This window comes from Natrix helvetica, assembly GCF_964273705.1.
Source record: "Natrix helvetica genome assembly, chromosome: 4".
Classification (NCBI taxonomy): domain Eukaryota; kingdom Metazoa; phylum Chordata; class Lepidosauria; order Squamata; family Natricidae; genus Natrix; species Natrix helvetica.
In genome coordinates this window covers 117,090,269-117,110,364 of record NC_138550.1, presented here as the reverse complement: position 1 = coordinate 117,110,364, position 20,096 = coordinate 117,090,269, and the positions used below count along the sequence as shown (strand labels likewise).

Below are 20,096 nucleotides of genomic sequence, written 5' to 3'. Positions count from 1 at the left end.
ATTAAAAAATAAAATAGGCTTGGAAGAATAGAGTGGCATGGGCTATTAGTTTTTCTTTTCTTTTCTTTTCTTTTCTTTTCTTTTTTTTTGGAAACATGGATCAATATTCAGAGGGGGAAACTTTAAAATTTCACAATATTTTGGCTGGAATTCTAAATTTATTGGAAGGATATGGGAGAATTGAGAAGAAGTTGGAAAAACTAGTATTTCTTACATCAAAAGATGAAGGGGCTGGAGCCCCAAAAATTAAAGGGGAGAATGAAGATATAGAAGATAAATACAAGACAACTGATGATTTTATTAATGGAGCAAATGTGGGTGAAAGTGGAATGATGGGAACATGGAAGAGGGGCTTTGACGAATTGGAGTTCTACCCCAGGTTTCAAGATACAGAAGAGGAAAAAAGGGTAATGATGATGGATTTAGGAAAAGAAACTCTTTCAGAAGCACAATTGATAACCAAAAATAAGGTAATTTTAAAAATAATTGGAGGGCAACGAGATTACCTGAGAGATCCTTTAAGCAACAAAGTGCGGAGAGAAATCTATAAAAACCTTATAAAGGAGATAAAAAGAAGACTGACACCACAATTGGCAAGAGAGATAAGACTGTTTTGTTACTGGAAAGATACAGGTTGACAATGAAAGTTCTTAATAAAAAATTAATTAATCTTGGTTGAGCAATAAGTAGGAATTTAGTAAATTTTAGATTGTTTTAGATTGTTATTAAATGTTTATTCGTTAACAATTAAATAACTATAATTAACAATAATGGAATGATAATGGATACAACTTAATGATATATCATTATGTACTGTTAAACTAGTAAAAGAAATCTGGATATAGATTGCAAATTGTGACCTGGGAAAAAGACCTATAAATTTTACCAACAAACTTCTATTTAGGTTTTGTCATAAAGGTTTAATGTTTTATTTTAATTTTTTGGGAGGGAGTGATGAGAGGAGTTGGGATATAAATAGTAAAGGACTTTTAGCTAATCATAATAACAACAAGGAAATGTTAATGGATTTAATTTAATAGTTTAATAATATATACATGCTCTGGTATATATATAATTTAATAGTTTAATAATATATACATGCTCTGGTATATATAAGTTTAATAATATATACATGCTCTGGTATTGGTAAAAGCAACTTGGATATAATATTCTAAACAGCGGGGGGGGGAGCTTAGAAACTTTATTGATTCTTTACTCAGAATATGTCATAAAAGTGTAATGTTATTGGAGGATTTTTGAAATAGCTAACAAGTGCCATTATGTGGCTGTGTTTTTAAATATGAATAAGTTCAGGCAGACGCATGTTCAAATAATTGTAGTCAAATGAGAATTGTGATATATTGATGGTAAGATATATAAAGATTTTTGATTTAAAGTGTATAATCTATGACAGTGATGGCGAACCACAGAATATGGGAAATTTGAGGGGAATACGACCTGGCGATTCTTCCTGACTACTAATGATTCAGGTGAACAAATACGCGGATAAAATAATAGACTGTTCCCTTTTCCCACCTGCAGTCCTCCTAGCCGCAAGGGGGCGTACCCTGCCACCCACTCTCTAGGACCGCCTCTAGCCTCACTTCCGGGCGGTTGCACCCACTGGCTGGAGCTGTGTTTTCTTTTGCTGTTTCTTCTCCTCTTCTCAGGCCGGGCCAAAGTGTCGCGCACGGCGGGCGAGGGCAACCGGTCTCGGGCCGGGCCCTGACTGAGGTGGCGGGGAGTGGGCCGCGCGAGCCGCATATGAGTCGATGGAGCCGGGCTCTGGGCTGCAGCGGAGAGGGCCGGGGCTCGGCGGCGGAGGGCTGGGCTCGGCCGGGGTCTCCCCGGCGCTGTCGGGGCCTCAGGCCCGCCGCAGGAAACAGCCGCCGCGGCCGGCCGACTTCAAGCTGCAGGTGATCATCATCGGCTCGCGGGGCGTCGGCAAGACCAGCCTGATGGAGCGCTTCACGGACGACACTTTCTGCGAGGCCTGCAAGTCCACCGTAGGTACGAGAGTGGCCGGGAAGAGACCTTGCCTTGGGGAGGTGGACGGCGCCGGGAGAGGCGGATGCGGGGAAGTGGGGGGGGGGGATCGGAAAGGCAGCCGAGGGCGCCGTTCAGGGCTGGGCAAGTGTTGGATTTTTGCTCTTCGGACTCTTCCGCCTTTTCTTTTCCCTAACAACGGCTGGCCAGAAATCCTCTTCCCTCGCTTCCACACGCGCGAGTGACCCAATCAGAAATGCTTAGCATGACGACAATAACTTGAAGGATGTATGTCGGGGAAATTCTACTTTTAGAAATAAATATGTGTTAACTTCGAACTCCCAGGGATTCCCCAGCTGCAGAATTCTGGGAGTGATACATCTTAAACTTGCCCAGATGGAGAAACGCTTGATATAGTGCATTGTTGTTGTTGTTTTTATCACGGGATGGGGAGGCAGTATTTCTTGATCCATCGGAGAAGAAATGAAAAAATAAGGCTGCCAAGACATCAGTCCTTTTATATACTTTTGTGTGCACTTACATCTGGGATATGGTGCCCAGCACTCATCAGAACTAACGTTCTTTGGCTTCATAAAAGTGTAAGCTGTAAGAACCCACAATGCTCGATTAAAATGACAAGAATTGTTCTTTCATTAAGAAAAAAATATATATTTCTCACAAAATTTATTTCTGCGATTAAGTTTGGCTATTTAGAAGACTAGAGTGCCAGTTTCACAAAGGGGTTAAAGCACCAGACTAGAAACTGGGAGACCTTGAGTTCTAGTCCCATTTTAGGCACAAAGCAAGCTGGGTGACCTTGGGCCAGTCACTCACACTCATTCCTAAGAAGAAGGCAATGGCAAGCTTCTTCCAAAATCTTGCCAAGAAAACTGCAGCAACTTGTCCAGACAGTTTCCAATTCAAAAAAAATTATAAAGTTTTTTTTCAACCAAGCATCAATAGATTTTAAATAATCACAATACAGTGTCTGTCCATTGCTATGGCGGAAACATTCTAAAACTCTTTTTGACCATTTGGATATAAATGGCCATGAGCAACTGTGATCTTAGCTTGTACCTTTTAATTCTAGATTGTTGTGCTTAATTGCAGCATGATAGCTTTTTCTCATTGGAACAAGCCAGAGGGGGAAATTTAAAGTATAAGATTGTTTCTTTGGCTTGTATCCAGAAAAACCTGTACTACATTTGACAACATAGAAACAGGGCAGAGAAATATTTTTAAATTATCAACCATTTGAAATACTCCTCTATGGTTTATTATGTTTTTCCTAAGGAAAAACAGGTTGTCGTTTGGCAGTGCTATGCATATTTTTTCAGAAGTAAATTTCACTGTTTGCAATAGGATTTACTGCAAGGTGTAGTTAGGACTGCAGCTTTAGTATTTTAATACAATTATTTTGAGTGAAACTTTTATGGATTACTTTTAGTGATTTATAGAATTCCTGCTTCTAATAATACCACACATTTCTTTTGTCTCTTGGTAAACCTCTTGGATTGTATGCTTAATTTGAAGTGGAAAGAATTTGTAGTTTGAGTTAATGGAATGCATTTGTTACATCTGTGGGTTTCCTAATCAACACATGAAAACTGATTTTGATGAGCAAGTTGCTTTTCGTAAAAATTATACTGACAGTAGTGACCTCTTAAAAGGAACATTTCCTAATATGTCTTGAAAATCACTGTCCTGAAATATACTACAAAAACCACAGAGGTAATTTTAGCAGTTCATTGTACCTGTAAATAGATAAGTTATTCTTATTGGAATAAACAAATTAAGAAATTAATTACCTTGATCAGACCAGATCAGATTTATATTTCATAAAATATTTGTGAAATAAACATGTTTATTGTTTGTTTATTTCACAGGTCATTTCATAGTTGTGAAAAAATGCAGCTGGAATTTGAGAATAGGGGGCTTTTAATGTGGCTGGTAGCATGTTTTAACTGTCTGCATTCTTTATTCCTATTAATTCATTTACTATAGTAGAATCTTACAGCAATCATGTAATATTTAACTCAAGATCAATGATGTTTGTATTCTTGTGAAACTTTATAGGACTGTCCACTATATAAAATTACAGGGAATCTTTCTATATGTTTCTCATTTTACTCATGTTAATGATAGGTCGATATACATTTAAATGGATTTATACAAGACTCACTGAAATATATTTTAATACATATGATTTGCATATACTATATTCATTAGATTTTTAAATGTAATAGTTCACACTTGATTTTTTTTCTTTTTTAGAATTAAAAGATGGTTTTTCTTTTTATTTAATGTTGGATTAATTGCTATAAACTATGTAACTTAGAATATAGTTATATTATAGGTATAATAATGTTACTTTGGCTTTGGTCCTATACCTTGAAGCATATCTCGTTGCAATCAGGAGAACTTACTTCTGTGTAAACATGTACCAGGTTGCAATACATGTTACTTTTAATAGTAACTTACCAACACTCATATGTACACTAACTTTAGAAACTGGAAACAAAGATTGCAGAAGTTAATGAATAGCTCTGACTCATATAATTTTTTAAAATTTTGTATTTGTTTTTAGTATCTGATATTTCCTACATAATGTACAAAATGCCTCTTAAAATCTGGAACAGAAAAGTCAAATCCATTTCTCATCTTCCTTTCTTGTGCTTTACAGTATGAGAATAGCTATTATGCCACACAGTCCACCAAAATGATAAACAATTTCTTTATCTCACATATCCATACTTTGGTTGGTTACTTGATTTGTTGGTTGATTTCTTAGTTACTTAGTATTATGTAGTTTAGTTTACTGCATAATCCTAAGCCTCTATATGAATATACAACTCACACATGTAAGTTTTTGGACAAATTTAAATTGTCTTCTTTCTGAGTGGAAGGGCAGTTCAGAAGTTTGTTGTAAATAACATGTTTATTTGATCTGTTTCATTTTATCTTTTTCAAGAATGGATGCAGCTGATATGTTGAGCAAATATTTTCCTAAACAAATTGCAGGAGTAGTATCAAATCAAAAACATTTCAAAGCTGCAAACTCCAACTCCTCAGGTAGTACACTATCCTAAGTAGTGGTTTTCTACTTCCCAAACCATTTTGTCTATTAATCATCAGTAGCTTGTCTTGACTAGTCTACTGCTACAGTCAGGTAGTAGTATAAGATTGCCACCAAGATTTTAGCAGTTGAAAGGAGAGAGAATATATTGGTAACATTTAATGACAGAATTCAGAATGACCTTTCCCAGGAGCTTCCAACAGCATTTTAGTAAAGTTCTACTGATTCCATTCGGAACCAAATGGTGGAAGTGGTGAGTGAGCATGCACATGCACACAAAGCTGCATTTGTAAAAGTAGCATTCACATACCCAAAACCATCCCTTCTCCACCAAGCCAGAAAGGTTGGTGACTGTGCTGCATAACCTATAAAGTAAAATCATCACAATGTGCAATGCACAATTTGCATGTACTATATTCATTAGCTTTTAAATGTAATAGTTCACACTTGATTTTTTTTCTTTTTTAGGATTAAAAGATGGTTTTTCTTTTTATTTAATGTTGGATTAATTGCTATAAACCATGTAACTTAAACCAGAGTATAGTTATATTATAGGTATAACAATGTTACTTTGGCTAATATCCCCAAAATATAAGACACGAATGTCCCCAAAATATAAGTTTGAAATCAACTTTAGTATCTTAAATATAACTTGGTCTAATGCCATTACAAAGCAGTGGTGAAAACATAATGGACCAAACCTCTGGATTTCAACAAATCAAGTACTCACTTCTTAGACAATAGATATAAAGGCTTTACTACTGTACTTATAGGTATTCATGTGTTAAGACTGGTTATTTAATGACTGGTTGAAGTTACAACAGCCTTGGAAACAACCTGGTTATTTTTAAAACTTTCTTCCCCTGCAGTCACATGATCATGATCTAAGTGCTTGGACTGGTTGCCAAGCATCCTACAATCATGTGATCACCTTTGCAATCTGCTGGTTTCTGCTTCCCACCAAATGTGTTTCTTTCAGTATGTAGACAGGAGCTAAACTTCATTGGCCAAGTGGAGAAACAGATTCTAAAGATCTCAGTTCCATTCCTGCACCCCGCTGAAGATTGTCCTTTCTGTGCATTCTCCTGCAGAGTGCAGGAACTGAGCTCAAATTTTGATAAATTAAGTTTTGTTTCTATACCGGGTGAAATAAGTTATCTTCCTTATATGAGGACAGCTGACAGGTAGCTTCAGCAGGTAGCTTTTTCAGCCAGCCCTAGAGACATGAGGGAGTTCAAATACTAGCAGGATTTTCAGCTTCTGAACTGAGAGGCAACACATTTATTCTGGATTGGGCCATTTGTGACATTTATAGTATAGTAATTAAATGCTGGTTTTGAAATAAGAATCGAAATCAGTATCGAGTTATAAACAACTAAAATAGTATAAGAAGAAGCAAAACAGGGATGATTTTATTTTGATTAACTTCACTATTGGTTTTGGATAATAAACAGATTCTTATTATTTTCAAAATATGATTATATGACTTACAAGATTTATCTACTAGGTTGTAGGAAAATTGCGGTGAGAATTTCACACCAATGTTATTTATGATTTTATCCTAGCATTTTTCAGAAAACACTAGATTCTATGCTGATTGGTGTGACTTGCAGAGTTGCACAGCTGTAAACAGCACTGATAAAACATGATTTTGATTTTACAGTCTATTGCAGCATTATGAAGGCCATCTTTTCTAACATGTGATTTTGTTATGCTGGGCCACCTCTAATTCTGTGTTTGCTTTTCTGCCCTTTGGCCTACTTGTTCCCCAATTGACATAGCTTACATCGTTGCAGTTCTATGCATTGCTATCTGGGAATATACTCTAATGGATGCAAAGAGATCACTTCTGAATGTGATTTTTGGCATATCACTCAAAAGGATGGCCTTTGTGAAGAAACATAACCTTCTATCATGTAAATAAATAGGAATTGCCAACCCCTTTAATTGCTTTCCTGTGCATTTTTTTCTCTGCCTATCATAATTCTCACCTGTTTTCTTCAAGAACTCAAAGTGCTGCTTTTATGTTTTTGTAAGCAACCCTTGGGGTTCCTCTCCTAATACATTAACAGTGCCAAAGAGTACCTGCTAATAACTGTCTCTACACTTAATTTTCCTTCCTGTGACTTACAGATAAAGCCTCTAGATTGGGGGAGAATGTAAGTACCGTATTTTTCGGAGTATAAGATGCACCATAAGAGGCTGAAAATCTGAGTGTGTCTTACACACCGAATACAGAATTTTTTGCCTCCCGAAGCCCTGCCTCCTTCATTAAAATGGCCGTGAATACCCTTATGGAGGCTTTTAGAGAGCTCCTGGGGCCTGGGGAGGGCAGAAATGAGCAAAAAATGGCCCGCCCACCCCCAGCCTCCAGCAGCACTCTATAAGCCTCCATAAGGCTATGCATGCAATTTTTTGACAAAAAATGGGCTGGTTTTTGCTTGTTTTTACCCCACCCCAGGAGCACTCTGCAAGCCCCCCCAAGGCTATTCACGAAAAACGGGCCAGTTTTGGGAAGTTTGCAGAGTGCAAAAACTTTTTTTCCGTTTGGAAAGCTCTTTAACTGATTGATGAGAATTACATTGATCAAGTGCTGTGCCAGCAGAAACAAAGTCTTTGGTGCTGCAGATTGTCAGTGATTTCCTTCTCCAGCCCATGGAAACATCTATCTATCTACCTACTCTCTCTCTCTCTCTCTCTCTCCCTACCTACCTACTGTATTTCTCTCTCTCTCCCTATATCTACCTACCTATCTATTCTCTCTCTCTCTCTCCCTAGCTATCTACTGTATTTCCCTCACTCCCCCCTCTATCTACCTACATACCTACCTAATCTCTCTTCCTCTCCCTACCTATCTACTGTATTTCTCTCTATATATATATTTCTCTCTCTATCCCCTATCTACCAACCTACTTACTCTCTCTCTCTCCCTACCTACCTATCTACTGTATTTCTCTCTATCTCTCTCTTTATCTCTCTACCTATCTATCTACCCCCCTGTCTCTCCCTACCTACCTACTGTATTTCTCTATTTCTCTCTCTCTCCCTTTATCTACCTACCTAACTACTCTCCCTCGCTCCCTATCTACCTACTGTTTTTCTCTCTCTTTCTATCCCTCTATCTACCTACCTACTTTTTAAAAAAATTGCCTCTTCAAAACCTTGGTCCGTCTTATACTCCGGTGCGTCTTATATTCTGAAAAATACGGCTCCTCACACTGTGTTAGCCTTTCGTAAGCACTTCATGTTCCAATGAAAATAAAAATAAAAATGGCCAATGACAATAATAATAAGGCAAATGAGCATTTTGGAAGCACTATAAGGGGCAGTTTCTTTCGCCTTCCAACTCAAGAAGGTGAGAGACAGGCAGTTATGTAACTCCTTGATCAATACATTGAGATATAACATGTCTTAAAATCCAAAAGAGCAACTGGACATGTATCAGGCTTTCACTGGTTGATTTTTTAAAGAAAATTTCATCTGGTTTTTTTTCCCCCCATGGATCAGTTTTTTAGAAAATTATCAAATTATTACACCTTAACACCTACTAGAAAACTAAAGGACCAGTATTCCTTCGGGCACATAAAACAACTTGAAAGCTATGCAGATCTTGATCAATATTTCTTTAAAAGCCATTTGTGTCATATTTTACGTACCTTAGAGAATATTGTCTGTGTATTTAGTATATCTTTACTTTGTAAATGAATACTGTTTTCTGTGAGTCTAATGTATTTCTAATAAACATTGTGGGAAGCCAGTGATATAGCACTCATGGCTTACCAGTTATCTCATCCATTTGCAGTGTATTCTCAAGATCAGATTTTAATTTACTGTTATAATACTTGGGGAATATATATGATATGTGGACTTAGTGGAAAATAATGTTTTGAAGTTTTGGGGTTTTTATTTACAATAGTGAAACAAAAATATATCAGAATGCCAGATACATTTTATGAGCACACTAAAATTGAACAAAATTCCTTTCATTAAGAAATCAGCCTTGATTTTTCTAGCATGATTTTTCGTTCCACTAAGTTAGATCAAACAAGAAGTATTTTTTAATGTAAAGTTTCAGATAGTTCCTATAAAACTGATCAAGGTATGAGGCATGTCTAGTTTAAGTTAAGTAATCATAACATCAAAATCTTTATACTTATTGAAAGCATTTTCAGTTTTGCAGTGCTTAAGATCCATATATAATATTTATCTTTTATCTCCCACATAGTACAGGTCTTCGTGTTCAGCTTGCTCATACATAAACAAGCAAAATATTATCATACTTGTATTTGCATTTTCTGCTTATTCTTCCTCTTTTATTTACTGTATTTTATTTATAGGTGTTGATTTTAAAATCAAAACAGTAGAGCTAAGAGGAAAGAAAATTAGATTACAAATCTGGTAAGTAAAACAAAAATGCAACCAGCAGAATGTTCTTTTAAGTTTTGTGTTCTTGCATGGTTGTGGTATGCTGCCTAATATAATTAACTTTTAATTCACTTGCTGCTGAATTTTTTCTCTCACACAGCATAGGAACAAGTAATTTGTGAAATAGTGATCAGAAAGTAGAAATACCAATTTGAAATGGACATATTATTTATTGAACTGTTGTGTTCCTATATTTACCCAAATCACTTTACAATAATTAATAATTCATTAAATTATTCTTTAAGTTGCTTAAAAATTATTAAATGCATATGCTGTACAACTTCAAACTTCAGCAACTTTAAAAAGATCAGTTAAATAAGAAGAATATATTTCAATGATTTTGTACTTGAGAAATTAGCAATTGTTTTTTGGCTTTTAAAAAAACTGAGTTGAGTTGTCTAACTTTCTTATAGAAAAACATACATTCAAAAGGAAAAATTATAGTGCAGCGATTCCAGCATCATTTTTTTGAAATCAGTTATTATTTGATTGGTAGTTTATTCACAGTATTAAACTTGAATAGCATTAGGAAAGTCCCTCCCATCTATGGTATTGGCATCCACGGAAAAATGAAATGAAAAAAATAGTGTTCTCTCTGATTGGTGATTTCTAATAAGAAAAAAATATATAGTTTTTAATTCCTTATCACCAAAATATGTGTGATGATTGTCATAAGCAATTTTGATGTTATTTCATTTCTGATAAAATTTTAAACTAGCACATTACTTATCGCAAAATTATTCAGTGGTGTGAAAATAGCTGTTGTGAGAGATTAATCCAGCTTTATTTAGACAAGCTAGCTAATGTTATTAGCCCAGTTTATTAATAGTACTTCTTGCATAATTAATAGTAGTAATAACCAGTAGATATGTTAACAGCCTAGTAGGGATGAGGGGGATGCAGTGGTTGTTTGGATAATACCATGGAAACAGTTTAGTGATACTTCTCTTGCACAGATACAGTCAATTCAGTTTACTAACTCCTCTTGGCAGGTCACCATCAAGTCTGTTTGTCGCACCTTGTGTTTGTCTTGCTTCCATCTGAGTTAATTGCTGTTGCATCTTTCGTATCATCCGTTACTCTAATACTTGAAAATTATTGGCATGACTTCATTCCTCATCTGTGTTCCCATCTGGAATCCTAAGGCCACAGAATTGGTACTTGAGCCAGAATGATGGTTAGCCATGATGGTTTGTACTGAAGCTAATAATGAGGTAATGTAGATTTTTTTAACGTGCCACTGTCTTTTGCAGTAAAGTTAACCGATTATTGTGGCTTGGTTAGAGTGATACAGAACAGTTTAGCTTTTGAAAAGCTATTGGGTGTTAAATCTCTACTAGCACACGATAGAGACCCTTTGAGTTCTGAAATTCTCCATGCATAGTATTTCTTTAAAAAATCCAATAAAGTTTTTTTAAAAATAAATTAAATTTAGGGCTTAAATAAATGGAATAGCATTTCATTGAAAATAAAGCTCATATGAGATTTCCTATACTTTAATATATAATAAAATTTGCTAATGTTGTATTTAGTTGTTTAATACTCAGACTACATATGTAAAGCTTTTCCTTGAAGCCTATGGAAAGAAAATCAAACCCTCTGTGTCATTCAATCTTCTGTGTGTTCCATGTCATTCAAATCTCTCCACTCTTTCCAGGGGAAAAAAGGTTAGAAATTACGTTAGAAACAAAGACTGAAAAGATGCAACAGATTTGAGTCAAAGATTCAAAATAGCAAAAGGTGTGCATTCCTTTCAGAATGCGAAAGATCTTAAATAATAAAAGATCCTTTCCCCAGACAGATTGCCACGACTAACTGCAATGCTAAGCAAGCAAAAAACAAACCAACCCCAGAACAAAACAGGGTGCCTGACTCCAGAGTGTCCCCTTTGGGGATTCCAGTTAAAAACACTTTTTGGAAATCCTAGATGATGGGTACATTGTTTGTGAGCTTTTGAGGAACAAGGCAAGGGGCTTGTGGGGGAGGGCCACCTCTGATCAGTAGATCTTGTACTCTGCTCTCGGAATAAATTTCTCCTCTACTTCAACCTGTTCTGCATTTTTTAGTCCCACCTTGGAAATGACCATACAATTGTTTCTTTCTAACAATTGGAAGGGTTTTTTTTTCAGTGAAGGTGAATAAAGCACACAAGGGTTTTTCTCATCCATTTGAGTTAATGAAAATTCACTTTAGATGAAAGACTTTCACAGTACAAACGTGACGGATACTCTATATTTCAATATTGGGGCAAATTTCTCATTGAAGCGATAGAATTGTCCTTTCTCCACCATTTCCCAATTCATCTTCTAAAAACTGGGCGACTTACTCTCTATCACTGTTGCATAATTTTCTTAAGAACTTACTTCAGCTGTAGAATTAAACAGAAAGAACGTTAAAGAATCTGGGCTTCAGATTCAGATGTTTCTGCTTATCTTTCATTTCCTTTAAAAATAATCCTGGTTAGCATTGGATGGGAGAGCAATAAAAGAATTCTAGGTTGGATGTTGCGGGGATCCAGTTTGCAGGACACTTTAGTTTCAATTACACAGTTAAATCAGTATTGTTCATTTTAGTGTTCCTCTATTCTGTTATCTTGTATTTAGCACAAAACTATTATTTAATCAAAGCTAGAGTTTTAAGTATATGATTTTCATTTTAAGTATGCCTTTATATTTAAGCCTCTTAAAAATCCTTAGGGAGCAAATGTCAACAGGGAAGATAACAGGGTAAAAATATTGTTAAACCTATGGTTAAGAACAAAACAATTACGTAAGGAGCCAATATATAATTCAATGGCATGAAAATGATTATGCAGCTTGGGCCTCCTTGTAAAAATTGTCATTGCAATGCTAAATATACATGATAATGATGGATACTGATAATAATGGAAACTAACCAAACATTTGTTTCTCTGTCTAAAGTGGGAGAGCAACTGCTGGGTTTTTACATATACCCTGTTTCCCCCAAAATAAGACCTCCCCGGATAATAAGCCCAGTCGGGCTTTTGAGCACATGCGCTAAAATAAGCCCTCTGCGAAAATATTGCAACATAGCCGCAGCCATGAGGTGACCACGCTTGCCACCTCCTGCACCTCAAAAATAATAAAACCTCCCAGAAAATAAGGCCAAGCACTCATTTCGAGGGTCAAAAGAAAAGAAGACTTTGTCTTATTTTTGGGAAAGCATGGTATATTTCCTTATTCTGCACTATTGAATAGAAAGTTATATTTGAGGTATGGATTCAATAGATTTATATCCACCCTTAGAATCTGCTAGGATTTGTAAATGGAGAACTCAGGGAATGCATACATGTTTTGCAATGAATATATCTGAGGTGTAGCATTGTCTTCTCTGGAATTTTCTATATAGTACTGCTGTTTGTGTTCTGTGGTGCTATTAAGTCTTCAGTATATGCATACTGAAGTGTTTATGGCTTGCCTTCCACTGTAGCTATTTTGTCTCTGTAAACATTTATCCTGTTGATTGGAAGAACCTTCAACCCAATCTTGTTAAAAAAAAGAGAGATGTGCGTGTGTGTGGTGGTGGTGGGGGAATAATCTTGCTGTGCATACAGAAATATTTTTGTATGTGCATTGAGTTTAATGAATCTCAGAACTGTCATATGGGGGCTACCAATTGCTAGGGGCTACCAATAATCATGGCAGGAGTGTTGGTAACAAGATGGGTGGGGCCATATATGGGAGCGGACCTGAATTTGAGGAAAATAAGGAGTTCTTTATGCCGATGTTAGAACGTACTTTATGGTTTTTGTCTGTTTTTCCTAGCTTAGTTGTCAGCACTCATGCTCTTAAGCCCCAGAAATGGGCCTTGGAAAAACACTGCAGTTCAGAGTTATGTGACGTGTCCATTTCTGACTGAAAGAAATGTTTAGGCCTCCTTTGCCCCTCCCCCATGTTTCCAGGCCAGTAAAATTGATTTCCTTAAATATCTGTTTTAATATTAATATCAAGAATAATTTGTCTTTGAGGAATTTAATAGTTTCAGGGAATTAATGCCTTCCTATAAACATCAAGCCTTCAACCAGTTGTATGATTTCTGACATCATTTAATGGATTATTTGTTGTGATCTAAGAATGTAGTTTGGCATATTTTGCATTCTGTCTTTGATAAGAAAATGCAATATTTGGGGAATTTTGATCAAGTCTATTATCTTAGAAGAACTTACTTTGAAAGATATTCCTGATGCTGAAGCTATGTAAATCCTTTCCTAATCATATCATGGCAAAAGTTCTTCACATTATGCCAAATCTACCTTCTGAATCTAGAAAATGTAGATAAAATGCAGCTTCTTGGTCCTGCATACCAAGATCCCCTACACTGCCTTTTTCTTCGTCAAGTATGTAGAGTCATACTCTTTTCCCTATATGATAAAAATGAAAATTGTAATGTGTGTTATAAGAAGGTGCTTAATAAGGTAATATTTGCTTTTCCTGGTCAGGATCTTAGAAAAAAGTACCAGAATTGCAAGCCCTCCTCATAAAAAAAAATATGTTGATAAATTAGAATGCCACTTGAAAGACTAGTATTATACAAAAAAATCTAACTTTCCCCGTTCAGGAAAAAGAGATTCATAAAGGCATAGGTTTTTGAATAGATAATATTTAACATTTAATTATTCCAATATTCATAAAATATGCACCCTAAAATTATTAAATGCCCTGTCTGAAAGGTACTTATGGTACATTGATATTTGAGTTTATTAATGTAAGATACATATATATGTAATATGAGTGTGTTTATAGGAAATGCTTCTGCTTTGTTTAAGGCAACTGATTGGAACAAAATTAGAGCTTCCTTCCTTTAAGAACTCAAAGTATTCAGATTAAAGTATACATATTTTATGTAAGGAATTTTATTAAAAAAAACTTACAGCTTACAGGATAATTTCAACTTTATTTTATCTATTCAATTTCTCTCTCTCTCTCTCTCTCTCTCACACACACACACACACACACACACACACACACACACACACGAGATACCTAAGTGACTGGGATGCTTACATAATAAGGTTGAGCAATTAGGAATAAAAATAAAATGAAGGATATTTATTCACAGTTGCTCCATCTGGAACCATTTAGAGTGACAGTGTTGTTATAGTAAAGTTGGCAATTATAGCATTGTTGGCAAAGAAAACTAAAAGAATAACCTTAATAAGTATTCATCTCTTCCTAGAAAACCTAAAACAGTATGACAAACTGAAAGGACTTTCTGTTCCACATGAATAAAACCTGTAACAGGGTTTTATTAAAAATGGTAGTTATACCTTGATGAAAACTAATAGTTATTCTAATTCAAGCAGGATTGAAATTCTAAAAACAAACTCTCTTACGAACTTTAATATACAATGCCTTTGAATCTTTCATTGGAACCAGGAGGATTTCATTATGAGAAAATGTGTTTCTTTTGAGATAAGTGATTTGACTATGAAGGAACATGAAACATATGCTCAAGACCTATCTCTTGCCATCAACGCTGCCCATGAGCAAATGGAGCAGGTCTGGATACTTCTCTGCCTTGTACTATCAGAGGAAGCCATAAAGTGACATACTTATCTCACTAAAACCCTGAGATTATGTAACTCCATGTCTCATTTCTTTGAACTTTCACCTGGCTTGTGCTCTTGTGTTGTTGTTTGTCAATATCCCACAATATATGTCTAGCCATAGTTGGTGAGATTCTAAAGTAGAAGCTAGGCCACTAATAACAAGATCTATGGTCATCGTATTGCATGCTTGAATCCACAGTCACATGTCTTGTATGAATTTACCACTGCAACCACTCACTGAATACATACATAGAAATAAGATAGCTTCTGCATGCACATTTCTTTCCAAGAAGTTATTTGGGGGAGGTTTCTTTTTTCTTTTTCTTTCTTTTTTAACCCTTGCCTGTTTGGTAGGAAAAATGCAAACTTTAAGATATAAAGTTTTGCTTATTGTAGAAATTTGAGATGATCTGTAAACTGATAAAATATTTGTATCCGCATTTGCTGCTGCTTCCTAGGGACACAGCAGGTCAAGAAAGATTCAACAGCATTACCTCAGCTTATTACAGAAGTGCCAAGGGAATAATATTGGTATATGACATCACAAAGAAGGAGACATTTGATGATTTGCCAAAATGGATGAAAATGATTGATAAGGTAAGCTTCAATCTCCCAAAACCAACAGGACTAATTTTGGTCCTTAAAGTGGGTTTAATGTCAATACTAAATGTGGCAGTGCAGTTCTGAAGAGTTCTCCTATTATCTATTCTAGATCTTTTGAGTGTTACCTATAAGTTCTCCACAGTATTGCATAATCAGGTATTTACACATTGTTAAACATTGAAATTGAAATTTATACAAAATTAAATTACACAAATGAGTTATATGACCTTTTAAAAATAGGAAATATTTATGATTTTTACATTTCATTGATTGATATTTAAGCATTAAGTGGTAGCAAGGTATTGAACAGGCTGACCTCTAAGCATAAAACAAAAAAAATACCACTACGTTTGGCAGTTTTTTATGTAGTTATAGTTGTAAATATTGAGACAAAGCCTTGCCTATCTAAAAGTATTTGGTATATTATTTTTCTATCAGTTTTTCAATTACTTTATAGTTACATAATAATAGTAAATTTGTATTAGAAACAATATGCATTAACAAGAAGCCAAAAATAAAGCATAATCTTTCATGACAATATGTTCACAGATCAACAGTGTGACTTATGAAGAACATACTGTGGTCTAATATCTTCACTCTTTTATATGAAAACTAGAGCCTCATCTGGAAACAATCGAGTGCATAACTTTGTGGGTTTTGTTTCTTTTTTCTTTCCAGTATGCCTCCGAAGATGCAGAGTTACTATTGGTTGGAAATAAGTTAGACTGTGAAGTGGACAGAGAGATTAGTCGGCAACAAGGAGAAAAAGTAGGTGAAGATAAAAGTCAACATTCATTCTTATGGAAATGTGAAGTTCACAGAAGCTTAACACTGAATATATTTGTAATATCAAATCTATTTCCATTTGTTTGAAACATTTGAGTGTTTCTCAAGTCTTACAAGTGATATACAGAATAAACCAGTAATGTGATCACTAAGGATTTCTGATTAATTTACATCAGGAATCTATATCTCTTATGTCAGTTTCCAAATCTCGATATGTAAAAAATAGTGTCGTTTTTTCAGAGGATTTCTGACACTCAGGAATTTGCAAGAAAATAAAGATTTGCTAGGACTAGAAATTACCATAATGACAGTAAAAATAAAATTTTGAAAGACTAGCTCAGCATATTTTCAATGTTAACTATTTTTTAAAAAATGAATATAAATTAATTATTTATAGTTAAAATTATCTGTTATTGTAATATACGGTAAGTTTTAGGATTATTTTTTCAATTCATTGAAAGATGATTTGATTTTTGAGACTGAATTGACACAATAATATAAACCTTTATTTTTTTCCCCAAATAGTTTGCTCAGCAGATAACTGGGATGCGTTTTTGTGAAGCTAGTGCCAAGGATAATTTTAATGTGGATGAAATATTTTTAAAACTAGTTGATGACATTTTAAAAAAGGTAAATGATCTTTGTATTGTAAGAAGTTAACTTCCTATGAAATTTAATATAAGTAAACCTAGAGTTCAGTGGAATTTAGTCAGATAATTGTATGTAAGATTGCAGACTTAAATATGTTGACTGTTTAAAATATATTTATGAAACAATTTTAGGAGTTTTTAATTTCTGAATTATTTCTGCTTGCTTCAGTTGGCAGAAATAAAAATGTTTCCTATGATAATTAATGTGGTTGAATGTTAATGTATATAAGAATATGAAATTTTATGGATACTCCTTTAATATAACTTAAGAAATTAACATAATCTAAATTTAAGGTACAAATGTAGACTAGATTGTGAAAGCAATACTATGTTTGCATTCTAAATTAGGTGTCTCGTGTTTACAACTTAGGTACTACATAAGGCTCTTCAAGTTTTTTTGTGTCTTCAGAATCTGATGTCAGGTAGAAATGCTGTCAGATAATGGCCAAAGTGACATGATTAAGAAAATAACCCTGTTGCACAGTAAAAATTGTTTTTCTATTTAATTAATTTATGTTTAATGATAGACAATGATTTTTTTTGTTTTCTTCATTTTTTATTTAAAATTGACTTGTATCAATGTATGAAAAACTAAAATGCTACCATTCTCAGACTAATTAATCAGTCTTTGCATGGTGTTCATGACCATTTGAACTTGAAAATAGATATAAAGCAATATCGACCTTTGACACTTGAAGATGTGTGATTTCCCAGAATTTCCCAGCCATACATCTTCATGTGGATGAGAGACGTTGATGTAGAGAGAATATACAGATAGTTCTTGATTTACAACCACAATTGAGCGCAAAATTTCTGTTGCTAAGTAAGGTAGTTGTTAAGTGAGTTTTGCCCATTTTATGAACTTTCTTGCCACATTTGTTAAGTGAATCACTGCCGTTGCTAAGTTAGTATCATGGTTGCTAAATGAATCTGGCTTCCCCATTGACTTTGCTTGTCGGAAGGTTACGAAACTTGATCACATGACCCCGGGACATTGCAACCATCAAAAATACATGCCAGTTTCCCAGTGTCTGAATTTTGATCATGTGACCATGCGGATGTTACAATGGCCATAAGTGTGAAAAATGATCATAAGTCACTTTTTTCGGTACTTTCGTCACTAAATGAACTGTTGTAAGTTGGGGACTACCTTTACCTACAGATGTAAGTATATTGCTTTCAGTAGAATTCTTTGTAAGATGCTGTTGACATGTGTGTTTTTGTTGTTCATTTAAGATGCCCTTGGATGTAATAAGAAACGAATTGTCCAACAGCATCCTGTCCCTACAACCAGAACCAGAGATTCCACCAGAACTGCCGCCTCCAAGACCTCATGTCCGTTGTTGCTGACTTGCTATTGCTTGCCCCAGAGTGGGGGGAAAAAAGGGGGGGGAGCTGTTTCATTCTGTATTACAATCATATGGCAGTTGTTTGTTGCACTTTGATTCAGAGTCAGAATTACACACTAATTTGTAAATATGCAGATATGCAAACTAGATAGGATAAGGCTGTAACTGGTTAAGTATTGCTCTTTCCACACCTTTTTTTCACTTCTCTTTTCTCAGCCCTATAAATATTGTACAATTTGGTAGGAAACACAGTACAGTACTCCCAAACCTAGGATGTAAGAAATTAAATGCATACTCAATTACTCTCCACATAAATGTTGTAATAGTCCTCAATATAAACAGAATCTCTTAGTACGTAGTGCTTTGATAGCTTTTTTAAAGAAAATGTTTTAAATTCAACTCGACATATGTAAAGCTTTTTAAAGCAGCATTATCCCTTATAAATTCAAATAAGTTGCTGGTAAAAACACTTATGTGTATGATAATTCAGAAGTAAGTTCTTGGTCCCTGGGCTCACGGGTTTATTCTAGGGTAGGGATCGATAGGTTTGAGTGCAGTCCATCAAGTATCATAGTAGGCCTCCAATCATTTCAACAGGTGATTTCAGGCAGGTACTACAGAAGTGAAGAGAGGTTGTAGAGCAGAAGGATTGAATTCTGAACACACAGGCAAATAGTGTCAGCAGGATTTCTTTATTTATTAACTTTCACCCTAGACCATTTGTATGTGTATACCAAGGCACTGTGTCCTGTGTAGTTTTTAAAGGATGAATTGGCACTTTGACCTAATTAGTGTCCTCAAACATAAATTAATGAGCAGTCAGATACTGTATAAAGCAGAGAAATATTTGCAAATTATTTTTTAAAAAAGGTTTAAGAGTTATTTCTTCTGTCATAGATAAATTCATTTAAAGTTATTTTTAAACCATTTCCTATGTTATAAGGAATAATGTATGTTTATTTGTCCGAAATAAATTGGAGGTGAGATATATGTGTGTGTGTGTGTGTGTGTGTGTGTGTATGCAGGTGCGTGTGTTTGTAACACACATACATACACATACATACATACATACATACATACATACATACATACATACAGTATGTATATATATCTCCATCAAAAATTCTAAGCTAAAGAGGAATTGGATTTTTTTGTTTTTATTTTGGTTATAATGAATTTGTGAACTGTATCTTTTTGGTATATCTTTATTAAATCTGCACTGTATACCTTAGTTGTGATAAACCAGTAGTTTTGTATTTGAATAACTTGATAAGTCTTTAATGTTGTGGTATTGAAAAGCATTGTCGTTCTATACTAATGACATGCCAATAAACTTTTGTATTTATGAATAACAGTGGAACTGCATCTCTTACTGGAATGCCAAATCTCAAATACACTCCTCCTGAAGATCCAATTTTGAGAGAAATTGATAAAATTATCTCTATAGTTGGTTAAACCTGTATATGTGGATGTATTGACTTGCAACAAATCTTACGCATGCTTTCTCAGTTGTGAATTCCATTGAATTCAATGCAATTCAATCCATTATCAGTGTTTAGGACTAAAACCCTAATCAAGCTGCTATCCTGAAGGATTTGTTACAGTACTTTAAGATACTGTAGCAAGAGTAATGATGTTTTATCAATGCATGG

General features: G+C 34.9%; 1 protein-coding gene across 1 annotated transcript; it reads left to right on the top strand.

Annotated features, from left to right (window-relative positions):
- The first annotated feature begins 1,618 nt into the window (after positions 1-1,618).
- On the top strand, positions 1,619-18,470 carry RAB12 (RAB12, member RAS oncogene family). The gene is made up of 6 exons (XM_081951921.1): positions 1,619-2,010; positions 9,400-9,460; positions 15,515-15,653; positions 16,338-16,427; positions 16,971-17,075; positions 18,332-18,470. Exons 1-6 carry the CDS (start codon positions 1,773-1,775, stop codon positions 18,443-18,445), a joined length of 747 nt encoding a protein of 248 aa, XP_081808047.1. The 5' UTR covers positions 1,619-1,772; the 3' UTR covers positions 18,446-18,470.
- The last annotated feature ends 1,626 nt before the right edge of the window (positions 18,471-20,096 follow it).